The sequence below is a fragment of the Lutjanus erythropterus genome, chromosome 19 (assembly GCF_056507025.1).
Source record: "Lutjanus erythropterus isolate fLutEry1 chromosome 19, fLutEry1.hap2, whole genome shotgun sequence".
Taxonomy (NCBI): Eukaryota; Metazoa; Chordata; class Actinopteri; order Lutjaniformes; family Lutjanidae; genus Lutjanus; species Lutjanus erythropterus.
In genome coordinates, this window is record NC_139335.1 from 5,519,658 (window position 1) to 5,541,039 (window position 21,382).

At 39.1% G+C, this 21,382-nt stretch overlaps 1 protein-coding gene across 1 annotated transcript; it reads right to left on the bottom strand.

Moving 5' to 3' along the window:
• Window positions 1-1,878: 1,878 nt before the first annotated feature.
• On the bottom strand, window positions 1,879-20,273 carry sack1fa (scaffolding CK1 anchoring protein Fa). Its single transcript, XM_084744908.1, has 5 exons — window positions 19,783-20,273; window positions 11,703-11,870; window positions 9,477-9,598; window positions 4,110-4,909; window positions 1,879-2,666 (listed from the first exon to the last, which is right to left on the bottom strand). The coding sequence occupies exons 1-5, from the start codon at window positions 20,254-20,256 to the stop codon at window positions 2,617-2,619; spliced, it is 1,614 nt and encodes a 537-aa protein (XP_084601034.1). The 5' UTR covers window positions 20,257-20,273; the 3' UTR covers window positions 1,879-2,616.
• Window positions 20,274-21,382: the final 1,109 nt, after the last annotated feature.

The following is a 21,382-nucleotide window of genomic DNA, read 5'->3' on the forward strand; positions in this document are numbered from 1 at the left end:
CAATATTTTGGGTCAGTTAAGGGTCGTGAGTGCTGCAAAATAATGAGAAAGAAGAGATGAATTTACGGGCAGAGGGCAGGATCTCTGCAGAAACAGTACAGCCACCACAACACACTTGTAGGTCATAAGTGATCACTGACAGACATTATGTAATATGAGTCTATATGTTGTTTTTTTCTCCATGAGCGTTAAACACGAACTGGACGCTGTTTCAGTTTCACCAGAGGTGGGTCAGATTACCTTGAAATGTAGTCGGTTAGTGAGCACAAAGTACACGGCAGTTTTTGCAGTTAGTGACGCAATGCAGTCACAGATATTCCTTTTTTTAAATCTTTTATCTCAAAAGATTTTCCTGCATATGTTTGTGGAGTTTTTTGATGAACTTTGTTAGAACTAGAACCGTTCTTTCTTGTTGTTGTTATCATCATGATGTCAGTCAGATTTGGTTCGGTCAAAGTTGCGAAATATTAAATCATCCGTCTCTGTTCACTACATCTGAACCTTTCTCACCCTCAGATGTTCTTTTTAAAATACAAAAAATGTGAAATGATCAGTTTTCTTATTGGTATTGTCAATGAGAAGCAGGTTATTATCAGTTATTGAAAAAGAAAATCCATATCATGCATCTCTGTTTTTTGTAATCTGATAATTTGATCCTAATGACATGTAATCTGTTACTCCCCAACTCAATAAATCACATAATAAAGTCTTTTGTCTTCAGTTAGACCAGTCAAGCTGCCTGTTTCTGTAGCTAACAGTAATCTACGGAAGTTGAGAGCCGGCCATGTTGCAATTATTTTTAATGCCGTTATCACAAGATCAGTTAATTATTTTGTCATCTTGAGATAACAAAGTTTGTTTTCTCATGAGTGCAGTTTAATTTATCCTCTTATCTTGACAAGAAAGAAGTTTGTTTTGTCAGGATAATGAATAATGTGATCTCGAGATCACATTAAAAAAAAAAAAAAAAAACAGCTGTAAGCACAGCCACCTGAACATAATGGTGCAGGTCGAGATTTGACCGCCATCTTCTTAAGGTAATAATACACTGACTGACTGAAGTACCTCATACAACCCCACCTCAAAAAATCAGAACTAGCCCTTTAATTCCCCCAACACTGAACACAGGCCCATTCTTCACAGGGTCTGGGACACTCGAGACATTCACCACTGTCTCCACTGTCTCTCTGCTGGACTGGTTTGACCTCACTGTACTGTATATGTTGATTTATTCTCTTATATTTTACTATACTTACCACAAATTCTATTCTATATCATAATTACTATATTATTTAATTGGTGACACAATTTAATTCAGATGTACTTAATAATCTGATTGCTTTGTATTATTGCATCTTAAATTTAATTCAGGTCAAATTAAAAGTTTTCCAATTTTCCAACTCAATTATTTGTTTTACTCAAACCTAAAATATTCCTCCTGAACAACCTGATGGTGTGTTTTCAGGAAAAGTCGCATTCATTCTAGTAATCTTTGTGTGTTATTTTAGTTTGTTAGATATAATCAATATAATTTCTAATGTTAGCCTGACGTAAACAAAACAATCATCATTTTATATGTAACACAATACATTATTTGATCACAAAATAGGATTCTGTTTTACCTTCCTTTCGAGTCACCAAAAGAAAATTGTCAGTTAACTGCAGGGCTAAAATAAATGTATTATAATGCTGTTTTTTCAAACATTTGTCCTTTTTAAAACATTTGAGATTTTGCTCTGGTTCAGCGATTTGGATGTTGCACTCGGCCAAACTGCAATTAATTGTGCAGCCCTTGCTGGTACTCAAGAAGCATAAACAGAGAACAGAAAAGGTCAATAACATAAAAAAAAATCATAAAAACAATTTAAAAAGATGAGATTTATCTGCTGGTTTCATGTCTTTTATTAAATTTTTGCTACAAAATTTTGATTATTTACATCTCAAGTGGTTCTCAAGGATTCACATTTTCATCTCTGTCGGTTTCACCTGGATTAAAAAAGAAACGTCCAGACGGTCGTCGCGCTGTGTGGCGCGGCGGGACGGGACGGGACTGTGTGTCAACATGGCGCCACTCAGCACAGCCTGCATTATTCACAGCCTGTACAAACGCACGCTGACCAACACTTATTCTGTTACCATGGGTCCTCTGTAAGGCGACACTCAGGGACAACAGCACAACTGATCACTTTTCCTGTCTCCATAGCAACCAGGTCAACTCACAGGTGTGATGTAATCCACCCACGCTTCAGTACCTGGGTCACAGCCTCTGTGGTGTTCAGGTTCAAGCATACGAGTGTAAAATATAAAACTGCAGAATAATTTAATAAAAAAAAACATTAAGAAAACTAAACTAATGGCCATGAACTCTGCCTCCATTAACACTTTGGCTTCCATGTTTAGATTTTGTGGATTTTGATTGGTTAAACTACAACGCGCCATCAGGGGTCAGTCCACAGCAGGGACTTTCAGCCCAAACTGCAGCACTGAGACACCGTCTGCACTCACGTCCTGTAAAGTCACCTGGTTACAGTAAGGTGATACAGTGACTCAGCATGTTTGATCATGACATCCTGCTCTTTGTGACTCGAATGAGAAACTGTCCTCTTGTCTTTGATCTCATGATTGGATGCAGTTCTTCTTTTGATGCCGCCGGCGGCTTTTGGATCCTGTTGAAGAGACACAAAGGACAAATGAATTAAAAAAACATAATTAGTAAAGTAAAGCACCGGCACTTCTTACACCTGCAATAACTGATTTCTTTTGCAACTCGGACGGTGGAAACAGGCAGAGAAGTAAAATGTCCTCACACTCTTCACTCTAGTAGAAGTATAGATATTAAAAAAAAAAAATAGAGTAAAAAGACAGGTAAAAGTTTGAACTTCTTTACTGAGGCAAAGTTAACTGACCCACGGCCGAGTCTCCCTCTCCATCGTTTCATCTTGTTTTGTCACTTTTTGTTGTCACTTGTTCTGTTAGTTACATCTGTTTCATCTTCTTTTACATAATTTTCCCGTTTGTTACGCCACTTCCATCTTTTTGAGGTCTTTTGTATCGGTTTTTGTCTTACTCTGTTGCATTTCATCTTGTTACATCTTTTTCTTTTGTTTCGTCGTCTTACATCTTTTTGCTTTTCGTCTTTTTGCATTTCTTTTTCGTCTGGTTACATCATTGTTTTGTTACGTCTTTAATGTAATTTTTCATCTTGCTCTGATATTTGTCTTTTTCATTTGTTTCGTCTTCTTACATCTGTTGTTTATCGCCTTGTTACATCATTTTTCATCTTGTTATGTCTTTCACATAATTTTTCATCCTGTAACGATGTTTTCATCTTGTTTTGATATTTTTTTGTCTTGTTGCATCTTTTTTATGTTGTTTACTTTTTTGTCTTGTTACATTTGTTTTGTCTTGTTATGCCATTTTTTCTTTCATCTTGTGGTGTTTTATGTAATCTTTTGTCTTGTTATGTGTTTTTTTTTGTGCCTTTTTTATTTTGTTAAATCATTTTCTCTTTGTTATGCATCTTCTGTGTGATATATGCTGATGGACACACAAATGTTATTGTCCCATCCATTTATCTTCAGTCTTGTTGTTGGGAAGGCGGTGCACAATGATGCAAAGTTAAATCAAATAATTCCCCTCACACACATTAAAACTAAGCTGAGCAGAAAGTACAGATGTTTGTGTTAAAATGTAGGAGTAAAAGTTGAAAGTTGTCAGAAAAATAAATACTCAAGTGAAGTACAAACTATTTGTACTTAGTTACTTCTCATCTTAAGATTGTAATGACCATAACTAATAATGCCATGAAAGTCTTTATGGTTATAGTAGCTCATTAATGTCATCAACATGAATCTTATTTTGAAGGGTCATAATTAATTAATTAATACATCTATGGATATGTACTGTCACACATGACAAGTCAGGAACAAAGCCTCTGACTGGTTGACAGACTCAAGCAAAAGCATCATGGGATTGCCACTGGATGCTAACAACATGCTAATATTAACGCCTGTTTTCAAGATGAAAAATATTAAATTGCGACATTTTTAAAAACTCTGAATAAAAGTTATAGTTAAACGAAATCATACAGACGACATGTGAGCACGTACCGTCTTCATCTCCTGTGTTGATGGTCTGCAGAGACATACTTCTCTGGATGACCTTTGACGGCTTCTTGATTTTAGTTTTCAGTGGACTTGGTTTGTCAATGATCTCAAACGTGTCCTCCAGCTCATTTCCTGCAACGCCATTGGCCTCTGGCACTTTACAAGGGGGGGCGGGGCTCTGAGGAGTGACCACGCCTTCCTCTATAGTCTCTGTGCCCTGATTGGCTCCTCTGCCTTTCAAGAAATGCCTAAAAGAGCTGCGTTTCTTCAATCCCGCGGCGGCCTGGTTCTTCTTCACGCCTCCCTTTCCGTCCTCGTCGTCCTCCTCCGCAGGTGAGCCGGGACTCTGCGGTGGGACTCGGTCCAGCTTGTCCCTGCTGTTCCTGCTGGCATGAGGGATGTTGTTCAGCAGGCCGTTCCTGTGGTTCAGCCCGCCGACCAGCGAGTCGCTCGGAGTCGACAGGTCCTGTAGGGAACCTGTTAGGCCCCTGCTGTTCCCAAAAACTAAAGAGTACTTAGGATTGTGGTATTTATGTGCAGGCACCTTCAGGTCGATCTGTCTGGAGTCGTTGACAGACACCTGAAAGCGAGACGTAGAGACGGGCAGAGGCCGGATATGCTCCACCTTTGGCTTGGGGACGGGCGTAGGTAAAGGCGGCTTGGTGATGTTGAACTCCCTGTAGAGGTCCACCTGCTCAGACACGGCGTACAGCTCCCTGAAGTCGTTGTCGAAGGAGTCCACAATTTGTCCCGACATCACGGTGATCGTGTTCCTGTCCATCCGAGAGGAACTCCAGGTGAAGCTGGAGGAGAAAAGACAGATCTGAACCAAAACCGTGGTGTAAAAGTACAACAGAACTCTTAAAGACGCAGCCTGTCCAAAGGTAACAAAATTTTTTTTTCTTCTCTTTTTACAAATAAAAGAAAGAAGATAGAAATAAAACCCAGAAAAAGAGGAATCTTCTGGGGTTACTGAAGGCAACAAGGCACAATGTCTGTGCAAGTGTATGTGTGTGTGTGTGTGTGTGTGTGTGTGTGTGTGTGTGTGTGTGTGTGTGTGTGTGTGTGTGTGTGTGTGTGTGCCTGTGTGCGATCAACAGACCTCCATCTTGTCTGCCGCTAATCTGAAATCCTACTGGACTGATCTGGACTGATCAGCCTAATTTTTTGGGGGGTGCATTCTTGCCTGTATGCTGAAGGACCTCCGTGATACACAATTGTTTAAAACCCTGTTAATGTAGCTTTTATGCCTTTTTTTTCATGTCATCCCATTCTTGAACACCTTATGGAAGATTTCTTCAAACTTTGCACGAATGTTCACTTGGACTCAAGGAAGAACTGATTAGATTTTGGTGGTCAAAGGTCAAAGGTCACCATGACCTCACTAAACACAATTTTGGCCATAACTCATATACACAAGAAGAATTCATACGCTGACAAAATTACACAGAAATATCTAATAGGATAAAATGATGAGGTTATGACATTTTATATCCCAAAGATCAAAGGTCAACTTCACTGTGACATCATAATGCTCAGCTCTCTATCAGTCATCCTCTGTAAAAATCGCCTCTAAGTGAAGACAGCATGTTTTTACCTGGTATCACACATATAGGGAGAACTTCTATTTTTCCAAAAAATACACATTCAAAGTTGCAGGTCAATATAGTAAAGTTTTAAAGTTTTCACCACAGACATTATATGAGTGTTGACAGACATGGATGTAAACTGTAGCTTGACTGGTTGGTGGAGACAAACAACTGTGAGGCAGTAATTCTATTTTTTGCTCTGTTTCATACGACGATTAACAGCTGACTTCTCGCTCTTTTTAACCGGCCACTAGGGGCCGCAAGTGATCAACAACTGCTTCAGTTTGAAATCTTGTTTCAGCTCGGGACGATGTATGTGAGGGTCGTCTTAATGTTGGCAGAACTTTGCGAATCTCCGCAGGTTGCATCTGGCATTGCAGTAGGTGCTTCACCGTCTGTTGTCTGATGGGGGTCTGAACTCTACTGACAGACATATATTAAAAGATTGATTTGGGGATTTTATGAATCGATAGCAGACCAGGCAAAGGAAAATCAACAGAGCCGGGCTCGCTGTTTCCAGGCCGTATGCTAAGCTAAGCTAACCAGCAGCTGGCTTTAGCTTCATATTTACCATACAGACACAAGACTGGTATTAATCAGCTTATCATCTAACAGTCAGCCAGTAAGCACATTTCCCATCATTTTCAACAATTCTTTTACAAATGTCTTTGCAGATTCAGAGAACCAACTTCTTCATTTGCACTTTTAGGTGAAACCCAGTGAGTAAAATACACCAGCTGTTTTCAGAGCTTTGAAAACTTGATCTTAAAAGTCAAACAGACACAAATTTCTTCACATAAACGTTCAGTCATAACAAGGTATCACTCGTGACTCAGAACAGGACTGTGCTCATTTCACTTGGTACGAATCACTTGCTCCAGTTTTGATTTCAGTGTGTCACTAATGTGTTCATGAAGTGCAGTGAAAACTGAAAACTAAAGTGGTTTACCAGAGAGCTGGCTGATATAACAAACATGACACGTGGAAAGTCGTGTCATGTGTGTTCAGACACAGTTTGCCGCATGTAGGAGCTTAACTCGTTTCCAAAACATTTAAATCAGATTATTTTTTTCCGGGAGTCTGAGCCAGACTTTCAAGTTATCTGTTACAAGAATTACTTTAAAATTTCTCTTAACACTTTCAATGCAGGACTGAGTATTTTCACACTGTGGTATTAGTAGTTTTACTTAAGTAAAGGATCTGAATACTTCCTCCAGCACTGCCTGTATCACACCTCTGTATCACCGCCTGTTTATTAAATATCTCTAATTTTTGTTTGTATCAAGTATTTGCTCATATTTTCTGATTTCTGTGATTCATCAGTGTTTTCTTATCACTGCCTTCCTCTTCGGTAAGAGAAGATTTTACGAGTGGTCGAGAGAAAAAGTTCTCTCAGTCCACTAATTTGCTACTTTTATCTATTTTTTTTAATCATCTTATGTTAAATAGTTTAGGGGTTTTAGATGAGACAAAAAAATAATAATGTCCACAGAGCTCGTTAACTAACATTAAGGGCTGAAGAATTCAGAAAAAATATCTAATTGCAATTATTTTGACTGATACTGCGATTGCGATCTGATTTGCAATTTTCAAGATAATGATGTAATAACATAATGACACCATTACAATGACTATGTTGTGATTTTTTTTTTTTTGCAGGAATCTGCACCAAATGAAAGTATTTGTAGGACATGACATTCATTCATTTAAACACATTTTGCCTTTAACAAAATATTGTGCTTCCTGTGATTTAAAAATTGCAGAAAGCCAAATTGCGAATTTGATAAAGTTTCAATTAATTGTGCAGCCCGACTATACTGCTCGTGAAATATTTAAAATAAAAGAGTCAAAAGAAATATAAAGCTTTGATCAGCTGGCTAAAGCTTTTAATTTCTTTTCCTTTGACCCACTCACTGCTGATACAGTTTCTACTGCATCACAACTTCAGTTTCACTTCTGCTGAAATTCTCCTTCTTACAGCCCTTTTTTTTTGGTGTAATCGCGCCAGTTCTCCTGCCCTCACATCGTGTTTAGGGGGCGTTTCCTGTGCTAATAACAAATACGTCCCTCCAGTTTAAGATGAGGTGAGATTTATCATTCAGCGCACCTGGTTAAGAGCAGATTTTGGTGGTTAAGGAGGAGAGAATTTAAGAGAAATTTCAGTAAATGTTGCTGCTCTATTATAATCCAAATCACACCATCCTGTTTCACACTTCTCACGTTTTAGCTGTAATACGTCCTGTGATACCTCTGAGGGTTAACAGATGCAGGTGGTGTAATTGAACTGATTTTGGAAAATTGATCAGGTTAATCGTTTTAAATAAGCACTCAGGTGACACGCAGAAAGCTCTTTTCCTCCTCGTAGTAAGGCAGCAGTAGTAATGCAGGTTTTACACATGCGCCTCACTCAGTCATCATAATGGACAACAACACTCGATTTATGTGGACAACCAACGCTAGATAAGGAGAGTCTGCAGCAAAAAGCATTCCAGCCATTCCACAAGTTCATTTAGCTTCAGATGGTCTGTTCGTCTGCAGGCCTGCAATTGATTTTCTTTTGTGCTGCTTTTAGATAAAAGTTATTTTTTATATTTAAAGCCTGACAGCCTCTTAACATTTGGATCTGAGAGTGAAAAAACAGGCCACTGTCAAAAACTCCAGGTTCACATAAAAATGGAACAGATTATATAATGATAGGTCAGTCTAAAAGCTAATAATAATTGTTTTGTTTTTTGTTTTTTTCACTTTCCTCGTCAGAAATCCGTTTGCCCAAAGTCAATTTTAACTTCCTCCTGTAAATAACAACAAAGACTAATCTAATTGTCATGTTTAATCTAAGGCTGTAGAATCTATAACATGACAGAAAATAGTGAAAAATGTCCATTCCAGTTTCTCAAAGTCCAAGGTGACATCTTTAAATCTAAGATAATCAGTTTATTATGAAAATGAACTAAGAAAACTGGGAACTCTACCTGTTTAAAGAGGCTAAAAACAGCATTTTTTGCTGTATTTGCAGGAAAGATTTCTTAATGATTAATTGATTATTAAAATAGTTTAGCAGGAGCTTAACTTTTGAAAGTTTTACCTACTATGTTTTTGTTGAGATAATTTACTTTTCTTCTTTAGATAAATGTAAATCTTTGAGTTTCAGAAACCCCAAAAATTTATTTACAAAATTATAAAGTAAATTCATTTAATTTTCAGAAACCAAAATAATGAAATCACAGCTCACTGTGAAATTCTTTTTTTTGTTGTTTCTAAAAATCAAACATTCAAGTTTATCTAAAGAATAAAAGTAAATTTTTATTTTATTTTATTTTATTTTAAAACTAAAGTTTGAGTTGGGCTCAAAACTCAAAAATCTATTGCAGTACTTTGCCTTGAAAGTTTGAGTCATCTCAGCTATTTTTTTTTACAGTGTAAAGTGATTCATACTTTTACCAAATGTAAAAATATGTAGCCTGAACACCAAATTTAAAAAATGTTGGCGGTGGCTCGTCCTCTTCAGCCTCCATAAGCTCACTGTGGATGCCAAATCCAAAAAAAACCCCAAAAAGTCTTAAAGGAAAAGAGAAAATTTCATTGTTGCAGCTCGAGATTATTTTTTGTTTTGTTCTTTTGATCAAAGTTGGCTCTTCTCACTGTAAAGGTTACTGACCTCTACACAAGACTGACACATTTTGTCTACTAATCTTTTTTCTTTTGCTCCTCACAGAAAAGTTACCAGAAATAATTGCATGCACAGGATTTATGTGATCTTGGTGTTAAATCACGTGCTCACCTGTAAGACCCGAACATGACTTTCTCTCCGTCTACCAGCATGTATTTGGAGCACAGGGACCCGGGCAGCTTTCCAAACGACAGGGCCAGCCCTGCACCTTTCACCATCCGCACACGGAGATTCTGCAAAGAAAACCACCCGCTTAATCACACATTTCAGCCGACTTAGCATCACACCAGAAAGCCTGAGTAAACTCACTCAGCCACAGCTATCAAACAGCCTCTGATATATCATGCATGACTGACTTAAGGAGATGCCAAGTCAAACCAAACTGCGCCGTCACACCTTCCAACAACTCTCTCAAGAAATAAAGGGTAAAAATCAAACCCTTCAGCCACATATGTTTACTTAAAGGGAAGAGAAAGAAGAAACAGAGAAAGAAAAGGGGACGTAAACACTGAGTAGACACACAGGGAGGAGGCTCTCCTCTGCCGTCAACGCCGGTGCGAGGTGAAGCATCGAGTTACAGTCTTTGGATCTGTTCTCAGGATCTATGAATGTTCATTTGTAAGAAGTAAGAGTAACAGAGCCCGGCGCTCTGAAAAGGCCTTTCACAGTCTTATCAACTGACACCACGGTGGGCAGGTACTCCGCTGCTCCAGTTAAACTAGACTGCAGCGACAAAACTCCGTATACAGCAGATAAGGCTGCTGGGTATTGTGTCGCCGTGGAGATAGGATGACAGTCTGGCTCAGGGGACCGCTGGTAATCTAGATCAACATTTAGTGTCATTCCTCGGGTTCTCCAACATGGAACAGTATTAAATACGGAAGCTCATTTCTGTCAAAGTGATGAAAAATGAGCTTCTGTGAAACAAAGACTCAAAATAATGACTTCCTTATCTCAGAATAATGCTTTAGTATCTGATAAATAAGAGTTACTATCTCAAACTAACTCATTGTTTTGATATAATAAGCCATATGAACCAATATTTCAGCATTTCTAATTCCAGTTATTCCTCACTTGTTTTCTTTCCAAAAGGAATTTAAAGGTTTCCTCCTTATTACGTACTTTTGTTAATTATTCATCTCATGCTCCTCCAGTTCTACTAATCCAGTGTCCAGTCTGAGCTCAGAGGTCCACTCCTCATCACATCCAGATGTTTACACTCCACCGGGGGATTTTCTTTTACTAATCATGGCTTCACTACCCCCTTTATACATGATGATGTCACAATGGAGTCTAACCGCCTTTAGTGCTTTTCACATTTCTCATCTTAATTGTGTTCATGTCAATTAAATATATTTTGTACACTCAGAATGAGTCTCTCCTGATTGAACTGTTCCAAGTGTTTACCGGTTACTTTAAGCTAACTATCCAGAGTGTATACCAATTACTTTTGACTAACTATTCCAGTTATATACCAGTTACTATTCCAATTGTATACCCATTCATTTGAGCTACCTTCAATATTCAATTTTAACCATTTTCCTTTATAGTAAGGTAACTCTTTGTTTATCCATTACTTTTAGCTAACTACTTCAAGTGTATAACCATTACTTGTAGCCACTGTATATCTGTATATCTGCTCCAGTACCAGCTGTCTGTCTTCACCATTTATCCACTACTTTTAGTGAACCACTTCAACTTCTCTGCTCCCTGACTAGTTTTCACACACCCTCAGCACGTGGTGTTCAGGTGTAACAGCTGACTCATCTATAGACACTTCTTTGCACAATTTGCAAGTTTGATCATTTGATTATGAAAATGCAAATGGACTTTACAAATGTTGAAGAGTGCTTTTGAGATACCATTCCTGGAAATGTCTTGAGTTCTTTCAAATGTTGTGTTTCAATGCTTTGAGAACAACAAATGATATTGTTTTCACCTCCACTGTGTTGCGGTGAAGGCAGCGATATCTGTCGCAGAGATCTGAAAACCTTAGCAGAGAAACTTTAAACTAACATAAGCTTGCGATTTGAACGCATTTAAAACAGCAGAATACAGCAGTCACTACATTTGATTATGCAATCCATTATCATGTTTAGACAGGCAAAGTGTTTTATAACCTCCAAACCAAACACCACTGACATCATCTTGCTTTTTACTTGGAATTCCCTGAAGAGTGTGACACCTTACAATTCATGATAATTCCTGTCATGGAGCAGCGACCCACATAGGTGCTTTCATTCAAACTTTCCACACTCGTTTGCCCTGTATTGCATTAGAGCCTCCTCCCTCCGCAGCACTCTGTCCTGCTCTCCACTGTTTGCTCTCTCTCCTCACCCGCAGATGCACTGCATTAATCTGCAGCCGAGTGCACATATCCAGGAAGTGGGGCACTCCCCTGGCCTCCAGCACGGCGTAGACGGCCACCCCGCGCCGTGACGAGGCATCCAGCAGGTCCTGGAGGATCTGCAGGTCTGTCAGGAGGTCCATGACTATGGCCACCACCTGGGGAACACAAGGGGGGGCAGTTTATATGCAGCCAAGCAGAGGGGCAACAGCAGTGGTGGAGTGTAACTAAGTACAGTTAATGAAATACAGGTTTAATTTGTACCGAAGTTTCATTTTCACATCTACTAATATTGTGCTTTTTATTTGTCAGCTGGTGATTTACAGATCAAGAACTGTTTATCCATGACATTTAGCTTAGCATTTTGACAGATTTAGCTAACTATTTCAACAGTTTTCCATGACTTTTGGCTGTTTCAAGTGTATTCATTACTTTTAGTGAACTATTTCAACTGTTTAAATCTATTAGTTTTAGCCAATGATTTAAACTAATCACCTATAACTTTAAGCTAACTTTCTCAACTTCTCTGCTCACTTGTCGCTAGTTTTCACCAGGTCATATATTTTTGTTAAAGTCAAATTTTCAGTTTTTTTTCAGAATGAGCCACCTGCCATAAAGAAACTGCCGAGGCAACGCCTGGACTAATCATGGTTAGGACTCGATTAAACTATACAAGCTGAATAAAATAGTCAATATTCGTGTCTCAATCAACTAACAGTGCAACGGAAAAATTACTTTTAAGGACATTTTTCCAATAATACCTGATTCAACTGAACATTTTGAACAAAACTCTCTCTCATGTTAAATTCTAGTGCTCAGTATCTGAACTCTACTGAACAGCAGCTGTATTCACTCACATTCTTGGTTTTCCTGAAAAACATCTCTGACCAGACAGGTTTGGTAAAGATTTATGATGCGCGTTACTCGTGTCACATCCGGTTATTTCTGAGCGTTTGAGTTCAAACGTGCGTCTCGCTGCCTTTAAGAGCCGCTAATATGTAAACCTGCTTCCTGCAGTATAACATTAGGACTTTTAAATGTTTTTTTTTACCACTCCCTGCGTCACAGTGAGCACAATGGCACTAAGACTCTAACTTGTCATTAGGGTTGTGGTACAAAATGTAAGCACATCATTTACTGAGCGAGTAACAGTTGAAATATCAGAGGAACTTGTTTTTCCAGGTGATCAAAAGGTTTGGTCACGGTCCAACAACGGCTCAGATTAATGTGCATTGCTAATTATTCCAACAACACTGTCTGTCTTCAGTGCTCGATAATACAGAGCGGGTGCACGCCTCATTTTGGTCTTATTGTCAGAGCATCATTCATTGCACATATTTCATTAAGCAAACATGATGATATTTGCAGTGGAGCATTTTACAGTCAGTGTTTTTATATCCTTGAGTGATATATAGATCATGTCAGGCTTTTTCCATTTCCTTATTGTGGCTCCTCTGTACACATCTGGGCCTGATCCAAAACCCTCCAAACAAGTTTTCCTGGCAGATGGCTTCATGCGACAGCAGCTCAGCAGACTTTAAACATTAATTATTAAAGGTAAACCAGGTGTGAGTCGAAAATTAAGTATGTGCCAACAAAAATGGCTTTTAGTTTGTTTACTGAGAAAAAAAAAGTACTGTTCAAGGAGGGAGACAGACACTTCTTTTAGTGTAAATCCTCCTGATTTAAGACCTGTCAGTGTCTCAGCCCGGGGGTCGGGACGCCCAAGGGGGCGGCGAGATCATTTCTGGGGTTGCCAGATGGTTGTGGAGAATAAAATAAAATAGCACATTGTGGCAAGCAGCAAGGAATAAGAGCCAAGATGCAGCTTCCAGCGACATCAGCAGCTAAAACACAGTCAACATAAAGGACTTAAGTTGCAAATTTTAAGCATTTTTTCTTTACCCCAGTTTTTCTCAAACTTTCTCAAAGCACCACCTTACTGTTTTAGCACGGTTTGATGCCGTCAACTTGGCTGCTCGTTTTTGAAGGACTCATTTTCAGTCTCTTCATTTGACCGCTGCTCGTCCTCTTGCCGTCACAGTTTAGCTTGTAACCGTGACGTATGTGCACGCTACAGTGCAGTACAATGCAGTGTGCATTCGGTGAGTCAGGCTACTCTTCCTCGAATAGAGCCGCATTATCGCCACCAACTGCTGCTCTCACGTCGCACGAGAATGTGGTAAGCAGTCCTGCTGCCCAAGAGGCGCCATGAGGCCCAGCAGTGGTCTAGACTCTAGACGACGTGACAAACCCCCACTCTCTGCCAGCAGTGGTTCAACTGACGTCTTCCTCATACATCATCATCATCATCATACATCAGCGTTGTTTATTTCTCAACCAATTTCACTGAGTTATGTTTAAGGGTTTATGAGCTACATGGATTAAGTCTTATTCCACATAGATCATAAACCCTCCTTCTCTGTAGTTCTTTCACATGACATACATGAGGAGGTCCCCAGTGTTTCTTTTCAATCTTGTAGGGGTCCTGGGCTGAGAAAAAATTGAGAACTGCAGGATTTCAGAGAGAAAAAGACTCGTCATATGACCAAACTGACAAAGTGTTTCACTGCATTTTCAAATGCCAGACTATATGTGGACTGAAATTACTTTTTAATATATACACCTGCGAGGCTGCTCTAAATCTCGAATGTAGTTTAACCAGAAACAACATAAATCTCCACCTGTCACCTGCAGAGATCCACCTGGCCCAGGTTTCACACTCCACAGCTCATTTTAACATCAATCACACGGCTTGGCTCGTGTCTCCTGACTTCAGGTCAACGAGTGCTAGTCTTGAGAGTGAACTTCAGGGCTCATGAGCAGATGATTTACTTCACCTCAAGCAGAGCAACCTCAGCACATCATCACCTAAATAAGCTGTCAGGACTCCAAGACGACTACAATGAGCAGACAAAAAGAGGATTAACATGTGTGTCAAAGCACAACACCAAGGCCAAAATAGTTGGGAGCTCTTGTAAAAATGTAAATGAAAACAGAATGCAATGATTTGCAAAAACTTTTCAGCTCGTATTAATTCGAATACAGTACAAAAGAAACAATATACACTAATTTTGAATTTGATGCCTGTAAGTTTAAAAAAAAAGTGGTGACAGTGTTGTTGAGCTCAATGTAGTGTCCTTTATACAATGATGTGAGTTTTTAATGCAGTGCTGCCTGAGGGGTCAAAGGTCACAGACATTCAATGTTGGTTTTCAGCCCCTTACCTGCAGAGATTTTTCTGGATTTTCAGAATCCTCTAATCTCCCTAAATTCCTGCAGTTTCGTGCTGAGAAATGTTGTTCTTATGTTGTATTTGTCACAGTGTGTCAAAGTAAAACAAGACGGTGGACCCACAAATGCAGACAGCGAAGCAGAAAACAGTTCAAATGTATTTAATAAAGAAAACTAATTATCAAAAGCTTAAGCAAAGGCAGTCAGGTCACAACCAGAGTCCAAAAAAACAAAAAGATTCTACAAAGGGCAAGAAAACAAATATACAGGATGACACATGAGGGGGGTGACAAACTGACACAGAAACAGACAAACACAGGGACTAAATAGACAAAGAACTAATCAGACACAGGTGGAACTAATCAGGAACAGGTGAAACAAAAGCTAATTATAAAGGCGGGAAAAGGACAGAGACAGGAAGTAAAGACTGGACATTCTGGTGACTTTTAAGGAATTAAAAGAACATAATAACAAGTGCACTTCTTAAGGAAAGAACACAGAATAATTCATCCCTCTGGCGTGAACTTAAATTTACTTAAATTTCTGGCATAGACTAATATTTGTTTTCTTATATGCATTTATTTTTTGCCGTGCCTCTTAAAGAAAATTGACATGGCAGATTTGGTCAAATTCGATTTTCCAACACGGTTGTGAAAATTAAAAGGAAAAAAAGATGAGAAATTTTGAAAAAGCAATAAAGTTTATCAGCCTGAACATTAAATATCTTGTCTTGTATTTGCAGATAATTACATTATGTTTTTTTTCTACGTTTTACAAAATGTCCCAGCGATTTTGGAATTAGGGTTGTATGCTCAATTATTCATCTCTAACCGCTCTGCAGCATGACTGCTTACTTGTTCTCCACACCTCCGAAAGACAAACTGTATTCTTTGTGCCAGTTTGAACAAACTCTGTGTCCTTACCCTGCAACTAAAGCCTCTGGTGCTACACATCACGCTCTCTACCTTAAGTCTGCATACCTAGGAGGTCAACCAATCAGAGAAAGCCGTGGGAATCTGTGAGTAGGTGAGAGAAACATAAAGAAGAGGCTTGTTAAGTACCAACCCTAACCTGGGCTGCAGGATCCCGGATCGAGACTGAACAAGTCTTTATCTTTCAGTTGCGTGTCCTGATCTGAGTTGACATTTAGAGCAGCTCAGCCTCCTCCGGCTGCACGTCCATATGACTCAGCCTGTTCAAACCTGCATGTTGGACTCTCCCATTGATGCTGGTTTATTATCAACGCCGAGGGCTTTTTAATCTCACTGGAAAGTTCTGCATACGTGCGTAAAATATGATTCTGGATACAATGAAAGAGTTAGCTGTATAGTAATGCAACATACTTTAGGTTACGGTGGGACGGATAAGACTCCCTGGGGGTATTTCTGTTCTGTCTTTCTTCATCTGTATCTGATTGCACTGTGATCTGTAGAACAGTAACACACTGAAAAAAGGAACAATTAAAAAGAAACATTGCAGCCACAGTTTGGCTTTGGGACCAGGTGCAGTGAGGATGTTCGGTGCCAAGTTAATTTCTTATATCAACCCTCTAGATCAGGACTATTCAATTACTTTTTTGAATGTGCCACATTTGAAAAAAAATAAAGCAACAAGGGGCTGGATATTTGCATTTCCTATGACCTACCTGTTCTAGTAATTTAAATGTGTTAAACAATGCACCTTTTCATTTGGGGGAAAAAAGAAAACAAAGATTATGCAGGAAAAAGGTTATGCACCTTTGTAATCCTAGATTAGAAGTAGCTTGTTGTTTTTTAATAAACTCAATGCTGCATTTAACATCTTTTTTTCCAGTCAGTTTGACTCTAAATTCTCTGCTTAAACAGCCCTGGTTAAAACTTTTTAAAATAATACGCGCCTCTGTGCTTAAGAACCAATGAACGGCTAATTGTTCCTTTCATTTAATTACTAATAGAGTTATTGTCTTCTAATTAACAGTCTCAGTTTTGAAAAAGCCCTGAATTGTCCTTTAAATGATCAGTAGTTTTGGCTTCTTCACAAATAAAAACAGCTTCAGGCCTTTGTTTAATGATTGATTATCATGAAATATTTAATATCTAATGTAACCACATGTTTAGGCTACAGCTAAGAGATGAAAGTCTTGAATCAAACATGTCTTCTTTGGATTAGTGTAAATGCTGTCAGCCTCAGAGACTTATTCAAACTGTCATGTAGTCCTGGACGTCTCTTACCGTCTCATGAAGACAGGACTCATGTGAGGTGACAGTAATTGCTCTCAGCCTGAGGCTCTTTCTTACGTGATCACCGGTAGCGAATTATTTAGAATATTTCAGAATTATTATTCTTGTGTGAGCCAAGTGTGTCAGGGACCTTTGACACGAAGCAGGCCACAAGAATCCATTGATAAGGTTTATTACATTGCCGGTTGTTTTCATCTGGCAGAGTCATAAATGTGTTTTCCTTTGTTCTTTTCAGGTCAACCTGCAGACTGACAGTCTTTTTTTTTTTTTTTTTTTTTTACAAGAGTTTACATATAAACTCAGGCTTTGGGATTTAGCAGATCACTCTTGCTTTCCTAACTTAATCTGTCAATCTCCTTCATCTACCTGCCTTATTCTTTACAGAGTAAATACTGCACCTTTCTGACTGAATTCGCTGCATGCATCGTAGAAACTGAGAGCTGATGAGCGTAAGGCTGCCATTAGAAATGAGAACGTGGATGATGCCACTGCTAGAAACTACAAGGAGAAAAACAAGGGGACGGTTACTTCCTTTAAATTTGTTGGCACTGAAAAAGTACAACCTAGTCCAAAGGGGGTTAATTTGATTAACCAGCTGAACTGAACATACTTGAACCATGTGAACTCAATGAAACACTTTTCTGAGTTCTTTTCTGTGATGTAAATATTAACTTATATCTCCCTCCACAGGTTAAATTACACATAAAATGTACTCTTCTTATAACTCTTTACGAATCTTGATGTGTTTTTTGATTAATGTAATTTTGTTTTGAAAGATTTTGAGAAAAGAAAAAAAGAAAAAATGAAATGACTCTGATCAAGAGTCAAGTGATCCGTGTTTATTTACCACACCTGAGGGTGCTCATGTGACTCGAGCGAACCTGAAGAAACCACAGGTGAAACACGTTGTTCGATACTGGCGGTGCAGAGTTCAGTTTATTTAAGCATCGTAGAAAGATCTGACATAAATTATGCTGTAAGTAAGGTTGTTCTGATACCGTTACCGGTAACAGAAATGCCTCAGATAGTATGCAAGTATATGCACCAGTCTGATATCAAGCAATTTATTAGAACAAAACAGGTTCCTGCTACTTTCCAGCAATGTCCCACAGTCAAATATGTTTAAACCCTCTGAAAACTGAAATCCACTATAGCCTTTTGATCATGTAATCAATGGTCTTATGCACATAACACTAAACATCTGTAAAGTGTTAGAAATTAGAAAGAAATTAGGCATTAATTCATAACTGCATAAGATTATTTTGTCAGCCGTCAAGTGGAGCACGTGTCTAAACTCAGCATGTCAGATACACTTGTTATGAGTTAAATGAGCATTACTGGCTATCATGAAAAGAAGTTTCATCGTTTTAAAACTGACAAATTTTGAGATATAATCCTTATTACAGAATTTTAGAACTTTATTTGGGGTTGACTATAGATACTCATTTTTTCTGATTACGTAATCCATACCATCTACATTTGCTTATTTAAGGATCTGAATTTTTCTGTATTATTGTTATTAAAAGAAATAAGGACATAATATTTTGCTAAAATATGATAAAATGTTTGTTTAACCAAGAAACCCTGTCAGACACTGAGAGCCTCCCCTCAGACAAAGCTTTTCACCTCTCAGTTTACCTGCTCAGTTTTCGGTCAGTTCCTGGAAGTCCATGGGGTCATGATCATGTTATCTGATCTCATAGACGCTCAACAATTGAACCAAGATGGTCTGATATTACTGTTTGACATAACTTCAGACTGGACCAAACACATAAAAAGTCTCTTTAAGTTAATTACATATATTTCCTTTAACTATTCTAATATCTGCTGACTTCCATTGACTTGGCCTCCCCTGAAACTCCTCTTACTGCAACTACCAATTAATTCTCAATTAATCCATTAGCTGTTTGGTCCATAAAATGTCAGAAAATGGTGAAAAATGTCTGCCAGTATTTCCCAAATCCGAAGACGCCTTGTCTTGTCTTTCTACAACCCAAACATATTCAGTTTACTGTCAAAAAGGACTAAAAACAATATATAATACTCACACTTCAGAAGCTGGAATCAGAGAATTTAGACTTTTTTTTTCTTAAACCAATTAATCAGTTATTAAAATAGTTGGATGTTAATTTAATCAGTGATTCATAATCAATTAATCTTTGCAGAAAGTGAGAAAACAAGGCAAACACACGTAGACCTGCAACTAATGATTATTTTCATAGCTGATTAATCATTCGATTATTTTCTTGATTAATCAGTTCATTTAAAATTGTGAAAAACTATTGATCAGTGTACCCCAAAACCTAAGATGAGCTTCTAAAATGTCTTATTTTAAGATATTCAGTTTGTCATAGAGGAGTAAAGAAACCAGAAAATAATCACCTTTTTTAACTCAAAATGGCTGGCAATTAATTTAATAAACAATTAATAATTGATTATTTGATTCATCATTGCAGCTGTATTTGGAAACAAGTTTTAAAGTGTCGCTTGCTTTCATTCAGTTTAAGAAAATAAAACTTTTTGTACTCAAACTGAAGTGTATATTTATATATTTTGTTTGTTTTCAGAGTGAATTCGTTCACTTAATTCTGACATGATAATAAAGGTGTTATTTTACCTTCTGAGCCTCCTGGATCAGCCTCCTCACCACCTCCTTGATGTGCGGCCCGGGTTCTTTGGGTGGGTGGGTGTACACGGACACCCGGGTCACCCCCTTGTAGACCCCGCTGCTGCCCGGCCAGCCGATGTCCAGAGACGGGACCTCGGTGTCGGACATCTGGGGCCAGTAGGTGGAGTGGACCCCGGAGTCCGCGCTGGAGGACCCCTTGGACTTCTCGTGGTCCCCGGACTCCGAGTCGCTGTCCGTGTCGTATCCATGAAAGGTTTTGCGGATGGCTCTGACCTCCCGGGCCGAGAGGAAATCCTTGATGTTGTCCTCTTTGAGCCGCATCTTGAAGGCTCCGTCCCCGTTCTTCAGGAGCTCCTCCAGGGCCGCCCGCTGCTCCTCGCTGTAGTAAAACTCGGGTCTGGACTCCGGGATCTTCTCGTTGACGTGCTCATCGTCCATGCACAGCAGCTGAGACTCCGCCATGACAGATTTAAGTTCCCCCGGACGGTTGCTCCTGATCCGCTGCTTACGATACCTGTGAGAACAGGTACGCCAGGTGCTCAGGTGAGGAGCAGGGGGCGGGACCAGCTACACTTTGAAAGTCAACAGGGCAGCGTAAAGCCAGACACATTATTACAGAACTTCCTGTTAGAAAACTTTCAGAATAAAAGAATGGTTAAACTCATTAAATAGAGAGGCAAAGTCAGGCTCCACCATGCCGGACCACCATGAAAACTCACTTAGGACACAAAAAGATCCCATTTGAACTGTGCCATGAATCACACATATTGGGTCTATCTTAAGCTGATCTAAAGTGCAAGTGGAAAGCACCAGGGGCAATGGATTTAATTTATTCAAGGTGTGTCCAAATCAACCAGGCCCAAGTGCCTTGACTAATGCACAGGTGAGTTTAGGCCAAGCATCAATAAACCTGTCAGAAAGTCGCTTCTCGTCATTTTTTAAGAAGCAGGTGTGCCAGGAGTGCAAGCTGTGTCAGCACAACGGTGGATTTACCAGAAGAAAACAACTTCAGCTTCAGTTTGGAGACAACAGGACGTCTCCAAAGCGGTTTCGTGTGGAAATACTTTATTTTACATGAACGCCTGCAAAAAGTACTACAATACATCAACCGTTAATGTCATGTAGATATGTAATTTGTAACAATAAAGCACCTTGAACTTGTGCTATATTTTATAATTCATTATCATCATCATTATTATGCAGCTCCACTTGCTGAAGCTCCTGAAGAAGGAGCCGGTGGGCAGCAGCAGGGAGAGACCGACCGCGAAGCTGCACCTCAACCCGGCTGAACACCAACCTGAGCCGGACTGAGGAGCAGCTTCAAGACATGTGCAAAATTACAAACAGGTTATCCACGCAGCAAGAGGCTCATACTTCAGGAGACTTGAACTTAGACCTGGTGAGCAGTATGGAGACATTTTATGTGTTTTTTTTTTCCAAAAACCACTCATTTTAATTGTTTGAGTGATTCTGCAACGCTGTTTTCCTGTGAAACTCCAGTAGTTTTTTGTGGACTAAGCAACGAAGCCCAATCTTCAGTCAGCATGAGGGCGAGTAGATAATGACTGAATTTAAATTTTTGGGTGAA